Source organism: Lathamus discolor, chromosome 5 (assembly GCF_037157495.1).
Source record: "Lathamus discolor isolate bLatDis1 chromosome 5, bLatDis1.hap1, whole genome shotgun sequence".
Lineage (NCBI taxonomy): Eukaryota > Metazoa > Chordata > Aves > Psittaciformes > Psittacidae > Lathamus > Lathamus discolor.
The window spans coordinates 118,388,817-118,412,139 of record NC_088888.1 but is presented as its reverse complement, the minus strand read 5'-3'; the positions used below and the strand labels follow the sequence as shown (position 1 = coordinate 118,412,139).

The window sequence follows — 23,323 nt, the reverse complement described above, 5'->3', positions numbered from 1 at the left end:
GTCACTGCAGACAGAAAAAGTTTTGGTTTGTTTTTTAACAAGCAACATTCCTCCTCCTTCAAGGCCTGTGAAAGCTTCTTTCAAGGTTCTAGTGAAAAATAACAATAACCTCTTCAATTAGAATTGTTAAAAATGTTCTACTTCAGCATAACACTGAGAGCAACCAGTTTAATGCAGATAGCATATTTAAGGCCATACTAAAATACTAAGACTGCACCTGCACAAGTGCACATAAGAACAGACAGCTACTACTGCTTATAGACTCAACGCCACTAAGTCTTGTCACATTGATGAAATTAATCCCATATGCAATCCCAGGCATACATACAGGTTGGGCAGAGAAGAGATTCAGAGCAGCCCTGCAGAGAAGGACTTGGGGGCATTGGTTGATGAGAAACTTAACATGAGCTGGCTTCAGTGTCCACTTGCAGCCCAGAAAGCCAACCGTACCCTGGGCTGCATCAAAAGGAGCGTGACCAGCAGGGCGAAAGAGGTGATCCTACCCCTCTGCTCTCCTCTTGTGAGACCTCACCTGGAGTATTGTGTGCAGTTCTGGTGTCCTCAACATAAAAAGGACATGGAACTGCTGGAACAAGTCCAGAGGAGGCCACGAGGATGATCAGGGGACTGGAGCACCTCCCGTATGGAGACAGGCTGAGGAAGTTGGGGCTGTTCAGCCTGGAGAAGAGAAGGCTGCGTGGAGACCTCAGAGCAGCCTTCCAGTACCTGAAGGGGGCCTATAGGGATGCTGGGGAAGGACTCTTCATTAGGGATTGTAGTGACAGGACAAGGGGTAATGGGTTAAAACATAAACAGGGGAAGTTTAGATTGGATATAAGGAAGAAGTTCTTTCCTGTTAGGGTGGTGAGGCACTGGAACGGGTTGCCCAAGGAAGTTGTGAATGCTCCATCCCTGGCGGGGTTAAAGGCCAGGTTGGACAGAGCCTTGGATGACATGGTTTAGTGGGAGGTGTCCCTGCCTGTGGCAGGGGGATTGGAACTGGATGATCTTAAGGTCCTTTCCAACCCTAAGTATTCTACGATTCTAATTACTTTTTCTTTTCATGTTTTTCTTTCTCCCACAGTCAGGAAAGAGCAGATGAAAGAAAAGTGTGTAAATAAACCAGTCACATACTTCTTCACTTTCCCAGTATTTGTGTCAACTATGTGTCATCATCACTGATCAAAATTTCAATTATCTGGATAACTTGCATACACTAGGTTCTCTCTCGTTAAACATTAGAAGACTTGGCAATGTATTTCTCTCCATGTAAAGAATCTGCAGCAAAACACAACACTAATATTCATGTGAATTCTTTGATTCTTTTTCACCTCCAAACACATGGAGCAAATAGTCACCAACACACAGACACCTGCAAACCCCTGCAACGCTTCATGATCTTCTCCACACGCCACTTCCATAGCCACTTGCTTTGTCACTTCTGAAGGCTGTGGTCCACAGAGTCATCAGAAGTGAATTGTGTAACTACACCATCATCTATTCCCATTGGTGGCTTTCACCACCAATTTCAGGTAACCCATTTCAGTGCAAAATCAGCAAGAATATAGTACTTTCCTCCAGTTCCCTGCTCTGGCTGAGTTGTGGGGAATCAACCCCTAAATAGCAGTAAAAAACAGTTGCCTATTAGAGTATTCTACATCACAGCAAATTCAGACTGTTTCTCTTCTCAGAAATCAGACTCTAAACCAAATTAAATACACATTGAACAGCAAATTCCTTGAAAGAGAGAATGCACTTTTATTTTCCAAATAAAGCAATTAAAAAAACATAAAGTTAGAAGAGGGATTAATTTTTTTAAACAAAGGTATTTCTGGATTTACAGACTTATCATTGAGCATTGCGGTTATGCTGGAGAGGGTATTTTAACACAGCAATACAGTTCAAAGGAGTATGTTAAGCAAGATTCTGGATAGCTGAACACTATGCATCCATCATTAGATCTGTAAAAATAATGGTACAGAAGGAGTATTATACTTTATTTCTAAACAGAATCCACTCACTGTACACAGGAATTAATTTCAGTGTTCTCAAAACACTGAATTCAAAGGCTAGGAACATGTTTCATTAATTTAGTCCTAAAAATACTTTTGCTACAGCCGAGCTATTGAGAAATTATAATGCAGTCTTCTGTAAAAATAACCACATAGGTAACAACATTTTTTTTCATATACACTGTATTTAATTACTATTTAAACAGGAAAAGGTGCAAGTGAAATACTGTCACGTATATTAAGGTCATAATGCTTTCTCATCAGAAGGAGAAAGTAATCTGGCTCCCACATTCTTTCTCTCTTCACTCTTGAGAAGAGATAGATCTTGCTGTACATCTAAAAATCAGTCAAAATAAACTAAAATATGCTTGCTACCTCAAAATTATTTTTTTTCTAGTGCAATAAAATAGGATTGCTAGGCAAATCTTTGATCCAATAGGTTGCTAATGACAAAACTACAAAAACCTGGGGCTTTAAATACCATTCTGAAGTCTCATGAAGCTCCTGGCTCCTTCCCAGTTACACTGGCATAGCACAGAAGAATTTGGCATGAAGAATCCAAAGCAAAGCTTCAACTACAGCATCAACTAATAATGTTAGCACTGGCTGGCCACACCAGAGAGAAAGGGTAGGAAAAAACAAACAAAACCCATCTTCAATAGTTTTGGTTTAATCCTCGCCTCCCCCAGTCACAAAATTCTACTTTACAAAACACATTTCCCTTCTTCAAAGCTCCACTGCTCTGTTGCAGCTATCTGGCATACAGAAAGCATTACCAAGTTTTCATTTATATATTTTGTATGTTATTAATTTGCAGTAATGGTGTTTTAAAAATAAGCAAACAGGTCTTTGGAGCAACTCCACATTCACTAATCCTATCAGTTCTGTAAGAGCAACCATAACTGAACATGAGGACCCAAGTGCAGCCTCAGACCATGGATAGAACATATAGATCTTTTAACAGTATAGATAGTGCTAAAGCAAATAATGGCCTCAATATTCAGCCTCATTCTGAGGAACTAGAGCTACAATTGAAGACTTGTCTCTTCTATGCCCCTTGTAAATTAAACCTCCTCATGCTGAAGATTCCTTCCTCCAGAACATGTGATCTTCCTCCAGAGATGTGATTGATATGAGTTGTTTATTTCCCATTTGTAGCTACTGGACAGATCCATTCTAGCACAGACTCAAAACTAAGCTGTATCAGAAGTGTTTTATTTACACTAACCCAGATGAAGGACCAACCGGCTGTTCATCGGCTGTTTTACATTCGTACTCTGCCATAGTAGAGAAAGCTTCATTGTTTGCATTAGCTTCCAAAGTCTTCAGAACTTTGGTCTAAACATTGACTGTGGTGTGGTGTAACCAATTAAGTGCTTCAGCATCCTCCAGTTTTAAAGGGGGTGCAGCTAAGCAGTTCTAAACCTTCTTGTACTGTGATGTGAGTGAAATTCAGACTTTTTCAGGTCCACATCAATTGTACCACTGGACTTAGCTTGTGTCCACACCGTGTTTAATGTGAAGCTGTTTGCCACTCTGCTTTTGCTACATATCCCATTAAACTTCAAGCTAACAATTTAAATAAACATTAGAGGACTACATAAGCACTAAATGAAGCCTGCTTTTAATTTCATGCACCATTATTTGTTAAATGTTTAAGCGCACACTGTCTGAAACCAGAGATCTTTGTATTTCACGCTAAGTAAGTTAGAACATCTGGTTAGAATTTGTAAAGAAGCTGCAAGGAAAAGCACCTGTGCTGTCAAACTTCACAGATTTTAAGAAGTTAGGGAACTAAGGGTACCACTGTCCAGTTAAATCCCAATGCTTTGGACAAGGAGAAGCACAGGCAGGACCCAGACAAGCCCTCACGTATCATCACCATGTTGTGTTAGTTTTTCCAGCTGGTTTTCTTGCACAGATAACTAAGAGGCTGCCTGTTCGTCTTTATCCACCATCAAACATAAACTTGTGAAATCATAAACTTGCAGTGGATAAACCAGATTATCCGAAACTTCAGGATCACCCTCTGCTCAAATCTTTTCCTGTGTGTCACTTAGAAGACACAATAATGTTTCCATAGCATGATTCCTTTGTTACAAAACCATGAATGATACTGCAAAGTTTAGAGTGATGCAGCCCTCAATATAAAGTAATAATAACACCGTGCAATGACAGTCACTGGCAGTCTTGTAACTGTTTCAAGTATGAAGCTTTTTCTCCCCTCAAGAAGCACAACTTGTAATAGCGAAATTCATATCCTCTGACTCCTAATTGTCCAGACCCCTGCTCCCAGGAGGGGCATTTGACACAAACAGAGGGTATTCTCCTAACAGAGAATGTGTCAGCATTATCCTTTTGCAGACACTGCTCATTTGTGAACTGAAGCACAACTTAAAAATACATGAATAGACAAACATATTCCCGCTAAGGAAAGAATAAATATCAGATTCCAACTATGTCTTTCAGCTTATTAATTTCTAATACTTTATAAGAAGCTTTAAAAGCACAATTCAAAAGACTGCCATTGTTAAAACCCAGATTTCCTGCCAGCGAGATGACACAAACATTTACTTTAAGTCTACATTCCACAAACCTGGCCACATTTGAAAGGAATGATGAGTAACAAAATCCTCTGTTCTTCTGTTTGGAAGGTATTTGTGCCTACACAACACCATTCTTCAACTGTGTACCAAGCCTTCAATGCTCTTCAACTAAAGATACCAAGCCCGTTTGATCTACAAATAAATCTAAATTTCACTTCTCTCACCTCCAATTCAACCACCAATTGTACGTTATCCATAGTAAGCTGGCTCCAAGAAAAGATGAGCGAAGCACATCTGCCATTAGTTTGCTCATCACCTGCTGTTTAAACAGCACTCACTGTTTAAGCCAGGCATTCCCTAGCTGGAAGGATTCCCAGGGCTCTGTGGAGAACTCAGAGAGTTCTGTAAACAGGAAGCACCAATCTGATGGCAACGGCCAAAATCAGCTGTTCACCCCTCCAATACAAGGAACACTCATTTTGACTTCTGACAAAAACTTCTAGATCTGCTTCACTAAAGCTATTTGAAAGGAGTATTTTTTGGCCTTGTTCTATTATAATTCTGGCAAAGTTTGAGAAGCCCACAAAATAGGGCTTAAAGAAAGGCTAGCAAGGAAAGAATCCATGCCAGCAGCAAGTAGTCTGGTAGCCCCAGTACCCTACTGCTTCACAACAGTAAGAAACACTGCATCACGCCAAACATCCTGAGATATCAACTAGGATATCATCTATGAAAATTCACAGGAAAAAAACCCTATTTAATACAAGCCTTTTGCTTAAAGTGTACGTTTAAGTTATGTTTTCAACTGTTGCACTACAGTAGCAAGACATAACTTTGCATTCCACCTGCAGAATTGCCAAGATGTCTTAAATTACACTACTAGCTACAAATTTGGTACTATGCCACTGGTCAACAGCAAGATGTTTCTGGGTTTTGAGGTTTTCCTCAATCAGTCTTCATTCCAGATTTTATGCTTTCTCACCAAATACAGAATCCAAGCACTTCACCTCCACACACACAAAGAGGTGGCTTTACTGTTTTTTTCCCATGTCAGTACTGCCCCAAAGTACAACTGAGAAGATAACACACATAGCTGCTGTAAGGCAACACAAACTTGCAGTGGTAAGTTTGTGAAAACACAAGACAGACCTATCCCTAACTAAAACATGAAGCTTTAAAAAGGAATTATAAGCCTTTTTTTCACATTTTCCTATCATGTAAAGCATTACTCGGGTCCTGTTTATCATTCTTTTCACTTTCCCTTGGGTTTTTTTGGTTTTAAACTGTTTTCCCAAAGCAATGATGTCACACTGCTAGCCTGGTATCTGTCTGCACAGCTCTGCTCTCTGCAATTGATAATTTCAGGTATGAAACAGCTTTAGCAACATTAACTATGTTTTTAAGCCCAATACAAATACTTTCACATTTCAGTAAAGAATATAATGCAGGCATCACAGACTAGCAAGTTATCATTTAAAATAAAACCACCTGCTACGCAAACTGGTGGCAAAATACATTTGGACTAAACAGCAAGAGAAGAATTGTATTTCTGCTAGCAGTTACCAAAGAGGAAAAAGAAAACCCAGAACACTCAAAGCAACTTAAAGCAGGTACGTCAACTAAAAAATTCCTGCATTTTTTGGTCTTCCATCAAGCAGTTTCTATGAATTACTTGGCAGTAGCTTTCTACTTTCTCTGTGTGTGTGTGCATGCACTGACATGAAACTGCAAAGAGATATGTACAATTTGTGCTTGCTTTCAGTACTACTAGCACAATAAATTTTGAGAGTATGGACTATAGATCTGACTTTCCTGAAGTTAGGTCACTTCCATATAGCACCTTCAGAGTAGTGCTACAAATTAGAGAAGCTACTGCAAGCATCCTCCCTAAAGGCTTGTTTTGGGTAAATAAATCCCAAATTTTGTGACTCAAGGCACTGGAATCATAGAATCATAGAATAGTTAGGGTTGGAAAGGACCTTAAGATTATCCAGTTCCAACCCCCCTGCCATGGGCAGGGACACCTCACACTAAACCATGTCATCCAAGGCTCTGTCCAACCTGGCCTTGAACACTGCCAGGGACAGCGCATTCACAACTTCCCTGGGCAACCCATTCCAGTGCCTCACCACCCTCACAGGAAAGAACTTCTTCCTTATACCTAATCTAAACTTCCCCTGTTTAACCCATTACCCCTTGTCCTGTCACTACAGTCCCTAATGAAGAGTCCCTCCCCAGCATCCCTATAGGCCCCCTTCAGATACTGGAAGGCTGCTATGAGGTCTCCACGCAGCCTTCTCTTCTCCAGGCTGAACAGCCCCAACTTCCTCAGCCTGTCTTCATACGGGAGGTGCTCCAGTCCCCTGATCATCCTCGTGGCCCTCCTCTGGACTTGTTCCAGCAGTTCCATGTCCTTTTTATGTTGAGGACACCAGAACTGCACACAATACTCCAGGTGAGGTCTCACAAGAGCAGAGTAGAGGGGCAGGATCAGCTCCTTCGCCCTGCTGGTCACGCTCCTTTTGATGCAGCCCAGGATACGGTTGGCTTTCTGGGCTGCAAGTGCACGCTGCTGGCTCATGTTGAGTTTCCCATCAACCAACACCTGTAAGTCCTTCTCCGCAGGGCTCTTCTGAATCTCTTCTCTGACCAACCTGTAGCTGTGCCTGGGATTGCTCCGACCCAGGTGTAGAACTGAATGAAGTCTACATCACTTTCTCAAGAAATTAATTTTATCATGTAAATAGCAAAACAGAATCTGTTTGTCCAAAGCATTTAATTAGAACATGCAGTGGTTTCGAGGTTTATTATATTTAAAAGGGTTAACATGACGGATAATTTGTATTAATGTTCCTAAACCACGAATTCGAAAGTATGCAATTGTACACCACAGGCAGTGATTCAGGCAGGAAATTCTTTCTTCAAACCTCTCCGGGTATTCTGTGACTCACATAACAATTGAGATATTTCCAAGGGTTTTCCTTTAGATTTCCTAAAATATTCTTCTGTAGTTTGATTTAACATTTTTCAGATGTAACACAACATGAATCTGAAGCCAACTGCAACATAAGGCTTCAACAGAAATCACAATAATAAGTATCTAAATTGTATTTCATAGGCTTAATTGCATTTTAAACCATGTTATGCAATGGTTAGGCAATTAGCATCACATACTTACCAATAAACTTGTTTTGCATAGTCTCTAGGAGAGCTTGGTGGGCATCTTCTGTTTGCAAAGCACATGAACATTCTCTGGCCAGTATGGTTCGGACAAGGTGCTCTCCACAACCTAAAGAAATATCAAGATTGGTAACAATCAAAATATAGGCATTGTTATGAGGTAACACTGTCATTATTTTACATCATCATAGCCAAATAAAAAATAAGGGGGGGGGGTAGGAGAGACGTCAGTATGACAGGTTTCTGCCATACTTTTTTCTTCTTTAAAGAGAGCGACACTGAATCACACAAAAATTCAACAATGTCAGCAGTTTTTCTCTCGACTTTCCTGGAATTTCTACTGCACAAAGTCGTAAACCAAAAGTTAAATACAGGAAGATGAAACAGAACTAGTGAGCATGAACAGAAACAGTGAGAAGAAACAGCCAGACTGTCTCTGACTTGTCATCTTTATCCAGATTCTGCAATCCTCTCTCAAAGAATCCACTTACTAATCATCCTCATAGGAATGATACTTGGATGCAACTTTTTTCAAACCAAGAACATCTTTAGTGAATGCCACTAACTCCTCTACATGATGCAATCTTCTACTTAGCCTTTCCAATTTAGCCTTTTGTCAGCAGAGGAATACATGAATTTACCTGTGGGTTTTTTTGACAGGATGGCTGCTCATTGGACTCCTAATAAAAATTCCTGTAATTTTTGAATGTTTGAGAAACTAAAAAGCTCCAGCAAAACAAACATTGCCTCAGTGATTCCTGTAACTATCTGCTGAAAATTATTGGTGACAAAGACAAGCAGGCCATTAGTGCTACTCTTACTATCATAGAATCATAGAATAGTTAGGGTTGGAAAGGACCTCAAGATCATCTAGTTCCAACCCCCCCAACATGGACAGGGACACCTCACACTAAACCATCCCACACAAGGCTTCATCCAACCTGGCCTTGAACACTGCCAGGGATGGAGCATTCACAACCTCCCTGGGCAACCCATTCCAGTGTCTCACCACCCTCACAGGAAAGAATTTCCTCCTTAGATCCAATCTAAACTTCCCCTGTTTAAGTTTGAACCCGTTACCCCTTGTCCTGTCACTACAGTCCTGATGAAGAGTCCCTCCCCAGCATCCTTACAGGCCCCCTTCAGATACTGGAAGGCTGCTATGGGGTCCCCACGCAGCCTTCTCTTCTCCAGGCTGAACAGCCCCAACTTCCTCAGCCTGTCTTCATACGGGAGGTGCTCCAGTCCCCTGATCGTCCTCGTGGCCTCCTCTGGACTTGTTCCAACAGTTCCATGTCCTTTTTATGTTGAGGACACCAGAACTGCACACAATGCTCCAGGGGAGGTCTCACAAGAGCAGAGTAGAGGGGCAGGATCACCTCCTTCGACCTGCTGGTCACGCTCCTTTTGATGCAGCCCAGGATACGGTTGGCTTTCTGGGCTGCAAGCGCACACTGAAGCCGGCTCATGTTCATTTTCTCATCGATCAGCACCCCCAAGTCCTTCTCTGCAGGGCTGCTCTGAATCTCTTTTCTGCCCAATCTGTAGCTGTGCCTGGGATTGCTCCGACCCAGGTGTAGGACCTTGCACTTGTCGTGGTTGAACTTCATAAGGCTGGCATCAGCCCACCTCACAAGCGTGTCAAGGTCCCTCTGGATGGCATCCCTTCCCTCCAGCATATCAACCGGACCACACAGCTTGGTGTCATCGGCAAACGTGCTGAGGGCACACTCAATCCCACTGTCCATGTCAGCGACGAAGATGTTAAACAAGACCGGTCCCAACACCGATCCCTGAGGGACACCATTTGTTACCCGTCTCCAGCCGGACATCGAGCCATTGACCACAACTCTTTGCGTGCGGCCATCCAGCCAGTTCTTTATCCACCAAGTGGTCCATCCATCAAATTGATGTCTCTCCAATTTAGAGAGAAGGATGTCGTGTGGGACAGTGTCAAACGCTTTGCACAAGTCCAGGTAGATGACATCAACTGCTTTACCCTTGTCCATCGGTTCCTTAGCCACATCATGGAAGGCTACCTGCTGCTTTTCTCCCTTGCTCTTTTGCATTCCTGTACTGTGCTTTGGCGCACACAGCTATGGCTGAATGGTACAGTGCATGTTTATTGGGTCAGCATTTTCTTGGACAGGTAAACACTCTAGTGACTCCTTCTGCATGTATACAAAACTCATTACTCTGCCTCCCATTTGCTGACATTCTTCCTCAATGGCAGGGAAGCAGGTGAAGCAGCTATAAGAGGTCTAACCATGTGCTAGTTAAGCTGAAATGTCTTACCCAGTTGAGAAAAAAGGAAAACACACAACTAACTTACAGCTGTAATATTACAATGATTTCAAATTATCTAAATTTAGATAATTACAATTTGATCAGATCCTAATTATCTATATGCATACTTCTAGCCAATTTCTCATGACAAGATGAAGCCAGCACTGTGCTGGCTCCTTAAAAAATACTGTTGTTATCCAGTTGGATTTATTAGCTCAGGTGCAGAACTACATAAATACATCCACACAGCTTCCAGAAACAACTTATGGCTGGAAATGATCTAACTGGCTTCTCGTGGCAGAGAGCTGGAGCTGGTAAGAAATCCGATCTAAGCTGCCTTGAGACAAAGACAGCGCAGTCTCCATGGATAAAATTCTCTTTACTGGAAGCACTAACAAGCCCAGAACAGAGAAAACTGAGCAACTCCAGCTGAAGGCAGCCTAGATCTGGCACAAAAAGAGAACTAATAAACAAACCCAATCCAAACTGGCTCCATTGCAGCCTGATGAGTTGCACAGCACATTGCTATGCTTCCCAATGTGCTGAGTTTAGAACACTGACTGGTTTGGGCACAACATTGCATAAACACACATAAGCAGGTCTAGTGCTGTCTTGGAGCTACTTACAGACTGGCTTCTGGTCCTTCCCATCACTTGGAAGCAACACACTGCAACAGTCTCTCTTGTCTGGTTACTTTTCACACAATTATACCCTTTCCCTTACAGGCAGAGTGAGCTTAGAAAGACTGTTCTTCGAACATCGCTAGCACAGAAGAGAAAGAAAAAAAGGACCCCCAACCTCCCCATTTCCACTGCTAATGGGCAGTGTCTCCTGATTAATACAATTCAGTTAAACTGAACTGTTTGAAGTGGGGTACTCTGGCAATGAATCTACATACAATTTGGACATCAGAAAGGCAAAAAATCCTTTGTATAGCAAACAGATTGAGTATAAACCAGTTATAAATTTAAAAGAAAACTTAAGAGCTGAAATACTACAACAATTACATAGCAGAGGGAGGAAGTTCTTGAGAGCACAAAAGAAGTGTTTTCATTGAGGTTAGCTCTCAATAGCTCTTGAGCTATTGAGAAAAGCAACGTAGTTAGGACAGTATCAAGAGACTCACACAATACAGTGTCCTCAACAGGAGGGTCTGTCTATTCATTGCTTCATTATTTCCATGCTCGAAAGCTTTTGTTCACAATAGAATTATCTAATATTTATTCCAGACTAAGTAATATACAAAGAACACACAAAAACCTGCAAGTGCATTTTACCCATGGCTCTCAGTGAATCATTATGAAGGTTTACAGTTTAGAACAAAACTTCATAATGCTCCAGCAAAAGCTTAGCAAGTTGACTTGTTTCTTGAAAAGAACCTGTTAATACCTTTAAATATGTTTAAATATAACCCTGTGTGGTAAGAACCATGGGACTTAGAACGTGAATCAAGCAAATGAGACACAAAAACCAGAGTGAGTCTATGCATTTCCTATGCATCAAGTAATAAAACCAGATGTTACTACTTCACAACTTTTGAGTAATTCCTAGTAAATTGGTGTCAAAAAGACAATAGCCATTTTTTAGCATGATGTATAATGTTATTTTCCTCCCAAGACAATGACTTTATTGAAGAGTTCCCATAACATTAAGTCTGCTACAAAAAAGAAATTGAGAGAAAATTTAATATGGGTTAAGAACAGCTGCAGCCCACTGATGTGATCCAGGATCAACCACAAGGAAAGCAGCCCTGCAATTCGACTAACACATCACACATCTCTACATCCCCACAGACAAAGTCATTTCTTTCTGTCATATTTATGTCAACCTATAAGGCAGCAAACATATAGACTGCTGCAGGCAGTGTACATAAGGAAATCTTTCGACACATCACATGCCAGCAATCTGCAGGGACAGATAACTAAGGAAAATAATCCCCCATTTTGAAAAGAAAGATTGGTTACTGACTGCAGTTTTTGATGTAGGAACATCTATTTTGAACAAGAAAAATAGCTAAGCAGTGATTCACATATTTTGAACAGAAAAAGAATCACCCCAGTTATTCCAATAGAGTTGTCCTTCCTATTATCTCAAGTTAGAACCAAATACTGGAGTCTAAACTGTCTTGCAGATTTAGCAGACCTATATGTCTCTACAGTCTCAAACTGGGAAAGCACTGTAGATAGTACTAGGACTAGACACAAAATAAATGTACACAGAATTACAGGCATCAAAAACTGATAAACTGATTTATAACATATAAAATAAAGTTGTGGGCTTCAGTTTATAGTTCCATTCACTTGTAATCTAACCGAAAGCCAACTTCCGAAAAACTTTAACAGGACTCAAAATAGCAACTACAGTCACAGCTACTTAACACATTACCATATCATGCACATAAACTGATGAAAATGTAAATCTGGTTCATTTGCTTAACTATCTCACAGTATAGTACATTTAACTGCATGTATTATTATACTTTGTGGGTTTTTCCACTAAATAATAACAATTTTTCACTTCTACATGCAAGTCTCAAATACACTGTTTTTAGTAAACTTCCTGTAAACAGAGTTTAAATCAATTTATTATCTTTTCCCAGTTAAGATGATGACTTCTTCCATAAACTGAAGCTCGTAATATCTGAGAGGCAAATACTTGCAAAGACAGACCAGATCTTCCATAGGAGTGACTCAAATGGAGACGACTATCTGGAAAAATTTACTGGGTTAAATTAGTGCTTCTCACTAAAATAACTGTTTCCTATAGCAAACAAATTATTTCCCTAACAGTAATACTGTGCAAACACAATGTTGCCTGCTCATAAACCCTCTGCTGACAAAAATACTACTGTTGTTCACGTTTGCAGGGCTAAGTAAAATCAGATTCCCTCCTCAGGGATCTCTACAGTCAACGTGAGCAATGTTTGCATAGGAAACGTATTGTCTATTTAGATAAACTCTGCCTGACAAATTTGTGGCCTTCTACGATGGGGCTACAGCACTGTGGGATAAGGGAAGAGCAATCACTGTCATCTACCTATACTTGTGCAAAGCATTTGACACTCCCCTGCACATCACCCTTCTCTCTAAATTGAAGAGGCATGGATTTGATGTATACGTGGTCATATTAGCAATGAACAAAGTTTAGCAAAGTCAAGTTTCATGAGCATATGAACCACTGGCATTATGCTACGAAGCCAGGCCCAGTCTTTGCATTTCAAGTATTGTTTATCTGTACACATATAATGTTTTTTAAGCTCCAAGTCTTTTCAAACATTTTGTTTTGTTTGGCTTGCCACTAAATGAAACCAATGTCATTCAATGGCGTACCACTGGATAGGTGCATGCTGCAGCATGGTAGCTATGGAGACAATCCAGATGCTGTCTGTGAATGTGTCAGCTGTTGAACTGAGAAAACAGACAAGGCAGTAACATTGAAGACAGAGCTTAAAATTTTGTATTTTTCCCTCTTAAATGATCCTTAATAGTTAAAAGCTCTATTCTGTAGGAATATGCTAGTTAGCATATGCACAACTTTCACAACAACCATGTTACATGGGGCTTCTTGTGGCTTTGTTTGGATTTTTAAGTTAATTAACATCTCATTTTCAGCTATTGGATACAATTTTACACTGCACATTATTTTGAAGAAAAGGTAAGAAATCTGACCTGTAATACTTGAATTTTAATCTAAACTTCAGCACCAAACTGTAACTAATACTCTACTTAATCCAGAGGTTATACAAACCTTAACTTGCTATAGCCTTCAGTCCTTAATTTGAGTTTCATGCAAGAAATTAAGGATTAAATTACTGTTTTTTCCTCAACACAGTGACTTCTTAAGTAGATTTCTAATTCTTGAAATAACCACAACAAGAGGAGAAAGATCCCAGCACAATATAAGCTGAACATCCCATACAATGCATGCTCTGCATCTTATAATGTTCAACCAATGGAACCAAGATGGCAAACGAAAGGAAGGCCTTCTGCAGTGCAAGGGCCTCTGAGCAGCGTGTCAGAAAGAAATTGTTTTTCTGCTTCTTTTGATGGGAGATGCTTTCAAGTCAGGAAATTAGAAGCAGGTGTGCCAGAGGGCACACACACATCCATGCACCACACTGAAAAACACGCGTTTTCAATTTTCAGACATGAAAGAGACTCCTGTTGAATGGAAGGAGAAATGAAAATCTAGCTTGCTTTCTGCAAGCCATAAGCAGAGAGCTTATGGAGCTTTGACAAGCTGCCGGGGCCTGCCTAGCTATTGAAACATACTGTACCTCAACACGAAAGTGTTGGAACTTTGTTTTAAAGGAGTACAAAATGGAAACTTGTGTTACTCACATTCATTTGAGAATGGAAAAATTAATCTAGTTTACTGCACGGCCAAACTATGACTCTTCTCTTTTCAGAAGCTTAAGACAGAAGTTACAGGTTATCTATATTTTATTATCTATTCCATACAGCAGAGCCTGAATCTAGTCTTCTTGTTTTAACTTTCACTTTGTTACTTTCCGTCAAATAATAGTACTTAGAAGTGTCAGTTAACAAGTCAAAAAATGACTATTTCTGCCTTATTTCCTGAGTAATTTCTGGTTATGATTAATAGGACCACAGTGAAAACTGTATTTTAGTAAGCTCTGGTTTGTCATTACCAGCATCTCTAGAAAGAGCTGACTAAAAACTTGCAAGCCAATGATTTTAAAGAACAAAATCCAGTACATTGAAAATATCTGGTGAAATATCGATAAATTTAGTCACATATTAATATAAAAATTGAAAGTGTAATTCTGAAAAGACGTAAAATGCTACAGTCCAGCAGAATGCACTGCAGTGCTAAACTAAAGTTGAGTAATTTTCAGCTTTCTGCGCTCCTATCAGCTGATGCATCTTGCCTGAGTACTAGCTGGGGAATTTTTAACTTACTGACCTGCTGCCAGGAAGAACACCTGCGAACAAAGTCCTGTCCAATTCCTAAAGCATTGATCCTAGAGGGATCAATGGAGCACATTCTTGTTGCAGACACAAAATCCTTAGATGATTTAACTTCCAAAGTAATGAACACCTACTAAGAATATGCAAATGGAAATCTTCCAAAAGGCTGTCGCTTCAGTAAATCTGGGTAGGTTTCAAAGATAACAAAACCCAAATTCAACATCCAGACAAACTGTGTCTAAAGTATCTTCTCTAAGAAAAGGTGCAAAAACCACCCTCTATAGCTTTAAGTTTTTAATGTGGGCAAAATAAACTAAAACCACTCTGAAAAACAACTCATCCAGCTTTTCTGCAATTTTACAAATAAGGGGGGAAAAAAGCTAAAGGATTAAAATATGCCAAATGCATGAATCATTCACTTCTAAATAGTGGGAAATTCCAGATAACTTGAACTTTTTTAAGAAAGAGCTATTTGTTTCAATAAGCATGAACAAGAAGAACTTCAGATATACCTTCAAGAGAGGTTAGAATGAAGAAAAAATGTAGTTCCATTAAAGAGGATGTGCATCTTACGTTCTTCTTTACGTTGAATATATTTTAAAAGACTAATTTCAGTTATACCGTGAAGGAGAACGAAAACTCTTTTTTGCCTAGGCCTCCACCAGAAGCTTTGTTGCTAGATCTCCTTGTAAAAATACTACATCTTTCCAAACTATGTCACTTTCACCATATAAAACTCACAGGAAAGGAAAGAAAACATTAGATATATGCAACTATTTTCTCCCTATCACAGAAAAATGTTTAAGACATAAAATGAGAGTTCCGTTTGCTGTTATCTCCATTTCACTTTATATTCTTGCACCCATTTCAACCCATTTGGGCAAGACAGAGCAAACAGGAACCAGTGTTCAGAGTTCAGGTAACAGTGTTCAGAGGAGAAGACAATGCTACACATTTGGCTGCTGCCCCAGGTTATGAGCATGTCGTGCTGTTAGAGGTGGCTCTTCTGCAGGAGACTACCACTTCTAAAAAGCCCACGCAGCCTCATGCTTACAACAGATTATTACATTAAGCCCAATTAAAATTTCAAGAGGCAATAAGCACTCTTTGATTACTGCATCCATCCACTTCTGCTTCAAAACAACCCTTCCAAAGGCAATTCAAACAATCATTCTGATTATTTTGTGGACAAAACCCTCAGCTTTGAACACTGTGGTACTGTGTTTAATTGACTGCTTCTTAATGCTACCATTCCCACAAATCATCTCTGCCTGTTGCTTCCTCTCTCTTCACACAGCCTTGTGGCGGTAGTGAGTTAGTTCAGACACCACATGCTACAGCACTGAAGCCTCCAAACAGCATCTGGATGCAAAGACTGAACTCTTGACAGAAGCATACACTTCAGAGGTAAATACTGATCTGTCTGGAGATAGACTTCTTTCTTCCTCTACCCTTTGGTTCACTGAAATAATGACATAACTCTTCTCCATATGGAGCTGCTCCATATGTGATGCATTAAATTACCTATTATTCCCAAAATCTTATAGGACCAGACTGTTTTTGTGAGATAACACATTTTTCTACAAAGGGATTAACTGTATCACAATATCTATCTCACATAGTTTAGCTCAAACCTATACAGGATGCAAGATTTGCATGTGAAATTCCACTGGATGCTTGGAGCACTGACTGAGATGGACGCAGGCCAGACAGACAAATGGCACCTGCCAGGGATCAGCAGTCACTGGATCCCAGCACAGTCACTACTATTCTCAATGTATGGGGATCACAAAGCCAAAGTGCTATATCACAAGTCAATTTATCAGCATTAAAGCTTCCTTGAGAAACATTTACTCTACAGATTTGCACATTACTGTCATCCTTGTTGAAAATGGGTTTTCAAGGAAGAATCTATAGTTCAGTGGCTTCCGTAAGGAGAGACCAAAATGCTGGCTGAGGGCACAGCTCAACAATCAATTTAACAAGCACAAGTCATCTCCCCATAGGTGTCATTTCCCAATCCACATTACCTGTTCCGTTTTGTCAGCAAAAGCACCCATGAGGCACACAATGGACTGGAAAGAAGAACAGATATGAACAAAAAAGCTGAGCAGGAAAAGGCAGGGGGAGGAAGAGTGGATTTTCTTACTCACTTACTGCCTTATTGATAAGGATTTCAAAACACAAAAGAGCCCTCTTTGATCATGGGGCTGGATTAGACGGTCTCCAGAGGTTCCTTCAAGCTAAGAAATTCTGTAATTCATCATAATACAAAACGTGCTATTTTCCACTTCATGGAATGATACATCATATGTCTATGTATGCCCAGATTTTAAAGTATTTTGATGTAATCCTTAAAACACCTTTACGAGAACAGAAGCCACTGCTTTTGACCAGAAACTTAACAGCCAGTCCTTCAGTGTCCTGGTGAATTCATCAAAACAGTAAGGTGCTAAGGAAATAAAGCACATTCTGCTTATTTACACAGAAAACACAGTCTGTGCACATATTCTTAAAACATCACTGTTATCTGTATCTAATTTCCAGTCAGGAACAGAGGAGAACAAGAGACGGCATTGAAAGACTTTACCCAGATTGAATTCTCAGCTCCACGGCAGTTTGGGTTCGTAAGTCTGATGTCCCTGCTATTTTCTCAAGAAAACAAAAACTAATTGATTTGTCAAAAAATGCTCAAAAGATTTACAGAGGCTACTGGTTTTCTTTAGGATTATAAACCATAATTAAGTCCCATTTCAATTCTCCCTAGGACATCTCATCACTGTACCTTTCTTGTATCAAATATTCTTCTCAAATGGATTCTAGTGGAAGCTGAAGCCTTTGCAGCTTTGTGTTACACCACTTCTGCATTGTGTAAATAATGTAAGACCTTCTGTCCATCTTCAGAAATGCAGTATTAAAAGGTTTGCTGGCTTCAGTGGCTGACACACATACACAAAGCACACCACCCATGCATGAAGAAGAGTAAGTATGCTTTCTACTGCCTACTGGTGTAAAGATGTAAAAATGAATGTAACACATTATTCTCAATCTCTACACTTCTACTCAAAATATATTTTATATTTAAGGTTCTGTGTATCCAAAGAGAATTAACACTTTTCAACTTATCTCCCATAAAAAACACAACCTGCCTCTTACCCCAGTAGTATTACTTCTGGTAGGGTTAGTAGATGAATGTTCACAATCATCATGGATGGTCCAACTGGGGAGGAGACTCAATGTCACAAATGATATTATTTTGAATTAGATGAATATACACAAAGTCTTTGATTCCTATTATGTTCAGGAAAAACTACGAAATGTTTTCTTAAAGTACAGCCAAAAATACAGGCTATTGTTTCTTCTGCATTTGGGTTTTGTTCACAATGTTTTCCCTCCAAATAATACCCATCTTCCTGTGTTTACATTCATACACCAACAAAAAACATTCACTAAAAAGTTTCAAGTGGCCTCACAAGTGTGGTTTTGGCCTCTTTTTTTGAAGGAGTACTTAAAGGGAAAGCTGCTCTGTTTGTTTCTCTGTGTGCGTGCAAACGTGTGCACATGTGCATGCTTGAGCTTGTAAAGACCAAATTGGCTTCTACTATGTTGAGTAAAAACCATAGTTTAGCTGTTACTTACATTTATACTAAACAAAGGCCACTGGTAATGCTCATGTAACTTAACAAGATCTCAGTCTCTACCATCACTCTTGCAGGGAATGGCACTTGCATTGCATTGTTAAATGTCACAGTTAAGGTTGCTCAGACATCTTAGCTATGCAACTGCAACATTCTCTGAATTTCTTGAGTTTTAACACTGGTTTTGAGATACCTACAGAATTTCTGTGATGTTTATCCTTCAGTTCAAATAAATTATCACAACCATGTTGACAAAAAAACCCCAAAACCAAAATACTTCAGAGTTCATATGTTGAAATGGTTCCAAAAACTGATACAAACCCTGAATTTTAGACCAAGTGTTACAGATTAAACCTTTATATTCACAGTCATTACTAAAACCCCACTGTCACCCCCATCCTGTCTTTAGAAAGTCTTCAGCTATTGGTTTCAGTTGTCCTACCCCGTGTCAAACTATAGCCATAAAATACGAGTTTTGCAATAGCCTGTATTTTATAAACCACAAAGTAACTTTTGAAAATCCCAAAAAAATAAAACCACAGAAATCTGGCTAAACAAGACCAACAGACTGTTAGAGGTAAGAAAATACCATTTAAGAAGTTGAAGTCATACCCAAACAAGTTCAGAACCACCACCACTGGCAAATTCTATACAAAAAATCACAATAAAAATGGTCAAGAATATTTGAGAAACAACTTGCTAAAGGCATAAGAACTAATAGCAGATCCTCCCTGAACATGCAAAAGCAGAAGCCTGCCACCATCCACAAGGAAAACAGAAGATGTAAATGCATGTCTTCAAATGAGAAATGACCATTGGAAGAAAGCGACATGAATTTGGAAGTACTTTTAATGAAGTAATTTATGGTGATGCCTCTTTCCCCTGCCTCCCTTTTTTTAACAGGAAGGTATTGAAAGCTATGTCTCAATTGAAGCTTAAATATAATGATTTTAGAATTAAATTAATAAAAAAACCAAGAGTAAAACCTACTGTGTAACTAACTGTGGCACTGAAACTAACACTATTCTTTGCCCCAGACAGCTTCTACAAAGGTAAACCACAGAATATGGAAAACATGCCAAGCAAAACTTAAGTAACTGGTCTTCTAAGTACAAGAAGAAATGAGATATCTCGAGAAAGCCATCCTGACCTATTAAAAACAAAGGTATTTCCAGCTTATAAAGTCCCAATATCACATGTTGCTACAAGCTTGGATAACAGAGTGGAAGTGTTTTTCCTGGTCACATATTTTAACTTCAAAACCTGCAAACACCCTCTCTCTGAAACAGGACACCAAAATATCTGGAGCTCTGGTTTGCCCCAGAGTGACCATTCTTACATTCCTGCCAGTTCTGCAATGATTTCAATGTGCAAGAGTTTGTATTCTGTATACTTGAATTACTATTCCAAACTCTCCTCAGTGCAGAGGTTCTCCCCAACCTGTTCAATCTCCTGCTGATCATAGCCTCCAAATCCCAAAGGCATGAGGATTTCCTAAGTATGGAATCAAAACGGTTTACAAAACCTGGCCCTTAAAAATTACTGGTAGGAAACTAATGCCAATGAACATCCTTTTTCAAGACTAAATATATAGCATGATATAACAATTCTCAAGACTTGAATTTTTAGCTATCACTAAAAAAAGTTATGAAGTCTAAACCAAAAAAAATGTGAAACCTCTTATTTCCCAAAGAAACATGAAGTTAAAATTATTTGGTTTAACACATACTAATACCTAATGATTTTGAGTATAATTTCAATAAAGCTTTATGGGAATCAGAGTTAAACTCTTCATTCAAGTTTGAGGTTTTTCTAATCCTAAATGTGCTTTGATGAATCAGCTACTCTGAGAAGTCATTTAACAATAAATACTAAGTCTGTGCTTACAGTACTCAAATACACACAGCAACCATAGGCTAATTTTCTTCTTTTTTCCCCTGCTATAGAAGAGAAAAACATTTCCTCTAAAAAATGTTAAGCTAAATTTGTGCAAAATTTACCACTTAAAGACAAATTAAAGAGACATGAAATTAAAACAATAAAATGTTATACTGTGAAAACCATGGAAACCTAAACTGACTTTAAATTTCAGTTATTTTATGTACATATCTTAAGTGCTTTTACATACAGTGTATAATGAAACATGAAATGAATGTGCATGCACATGCAGTTTTTAGTTTATGTGACATGCAAGTTTCATTTGTTGCTGGTTTTTTAAATGCATGATCAGAAACCTACAAGAAGGGGGTATAATCACTGTTACAGATAGTCTATTTTTAGTCTATTTTAGCTAGACTATAGACTACAGATATAGTCTATAGTCTAGCTGATTTTAGGTACACCAGGTGACAACACTTATGTTCTCTTAGAGCTTTCCAAATTTTAGGCAGCACCTTTATTTTCCAAAGATTTCAGCCAACAAAGATATATGTTAACATATTATTTTCTTGCTCAGCCTTGGCAATTTCACCTTTTGAATATTTGCAGATGTTTATGCCCCCATTCCCATCTCCTGTTGTCATCCAGCCAAGTTGTAAGTTTCATTCTTTCAACCTTTCCTATAATTTAATTTTTCCATCCCTCTACCCCTTAATTAACTTCATGGTCCACATTGTTGGATGCTCATATTTTAAACAAAAGTCAGGCATCGATATATTTTAAAATGGCACTAAACATAAATTACATTATAAAATAAAACATTATGAGCTTCTGAAAATGGAAAAAAGAATGGTATTGATTACAGAAGAGTTCTCGCTTCCTGTAAACATTTCTATCTCGCACTCTCTCCCTCTCACACACACACACACACACACTTTAAAGGAAAACCAGAAACAAGAGTTTAATTAAACACCACGAGTCTGAATTTCAAATCACTGAATAAACACATGGCAATGCTTCATAGACCGCCAGCAGTCTATTCCAATTAACTGGGATTGGTATTAATGTAATGCCATGGAAGCTAGAGGATTTGAACCAAAGTAACATACACAAATATATATGTGCAATAGTTATAAATAGTATAATGTTATTACCATTATATAAAATTGGTAGCAGCAAAAAGAAAGGAGGCTTCTATTTAAGACCATCATTAAACCCAGACATCTCTAAGTGCATCAGAGTGCTTCCTGGTACTTGCATAGACTTCAAATCCAGCTGACTTTGTAAAGAATGGTTTTAAAAAGTTAAATAAAGGTGCCCTCAGCTTTTCGACTAACAACCTCTAATACTGGACTTAAACTCAATATTATTATGGTCCCCAGTATGGCAATATTTAAGTATATTGGCTTACATAGGTAAGCATTTATTAAACTAAAACTAATATGGTGTTCCTTGAGTAGAAAGATCTCCAACACTTCTGCATTCAGTAGAACTTTCCTTTGCCTAAGTACTAAAAAGGACACTTGCTACTACTAACACTGAACTCAAGGGTGAGCATCTACACAAGTTTTCAACAGTGTGAGACAGACATATATATGGGAAATTAGACACGTATAGGACTACAAAAGCAACACAGGCTATTTCTGACGCTCTTCAGTCTCTGTCAAATTTTAGTTCTACACCCTGTTACCTTGCTCCTCCCACTATTTCTGTAACAGGACTCTAACTTTACATTACTTGGGATATAATCTACATTACCTAAGTCTGAACTCTGCAAATTATTTTCACTCTCTCTATACTGACCACTGTTAACTCTGACTACTGTGTTTAACACAGTATTAGACTTGTAACAGCACTTCTTTACAAGAAAACAGGTCCCTTAATGCATAGCAAATGCACTACATCCCTTCAGTGCAATACAAGATGAAAACTCACATGGCTATTATTTAAGCAAAAAGACCAAAATAAGCAACCAACAGGGATCAGATCATGGATTTAAAGACAGTACTGACAGATATATAGATTTATATGTAAATAAATCATACAAATTAGTCTGGAAATAATGCTAGTATTTTAATTCACCATTCATTGAAAAACCTTAGTTGGAAATTGTAAACTAATTATTGAGAAAGACTGCAACTTTTTGAAATATTTATAAAAGTAGTAAATACCTGAAGTACTCACAGCAGTGGAGTAAGGGGTATGAGCTCCTGTATTTTCAGCCCAGCAGCCACAACCATAAAGAGCTGCCTAAGGAAAGAAGGGCATCTTTCATAAGTTTAAGTAGTCAAAGTTTTTTGTTTGCTCCCTCCCCTGAAAAAGAAAATTAAGCAAACCCCCCAAAAAACCAACCTAAACTCAAAAATCCCAACAAAAAAATCACCAAACCAACTAAAAAAACCAACTCCAAGAAAAATCCAAGTATTAATAGAAAAGATAAACAGAAAATCGTAACAGTCAATTACAATCCATCTTTCTTTCACTATTCTTCAAAACTGAGTGATAATCATAGATGTATGGTAGTCTAACCTAACTTCACAGAAAATGAGGGTACAGGTATCAAAAGACAAAATAATTCTGACTGTTCCCTGATTATGTAAAGTCCTTTCCACTCTGCTATTCCAAAAGAAAACCTTAAACGCATTTCCAAGCTACTTTTATGAGAGCGGAAAAAGTCAGCCAAGAATACAGCTGTACACCTATGGTGTATGACATTTCCTATGTACCTCAAAATTCCTTTACCTAATAACAAAAATCCCTCTACCTGGTGTGTTCTTCCAATACCTCTGTCACCTCTATCAATTCACAAGATCATTTAAAAATTAATTAGGACAGCTTTCCTAAATATTGAT

General features: G+C 38.9%; 1 protein-coding gene across 1 annotated transcript in view; it reads right to left on the bottom strand.

The window, feature by feature from the left end:
• Nucleotides 1–23,323, bottom strand: part of TASP1 (taspase 1) — an 88,760-nt gene that overhangs the window by 23,239 nt on the left and 42,198 nt on the right. The window contains 2 exon segments of the mRNA XM_065682312.1: nt 7,737–7,847; nt 22,643–22,721. Coding sequence (XP_065538384.1) covers nt 7,737–7,847; nt 22,643–22,721 — 190 coding nt within the window.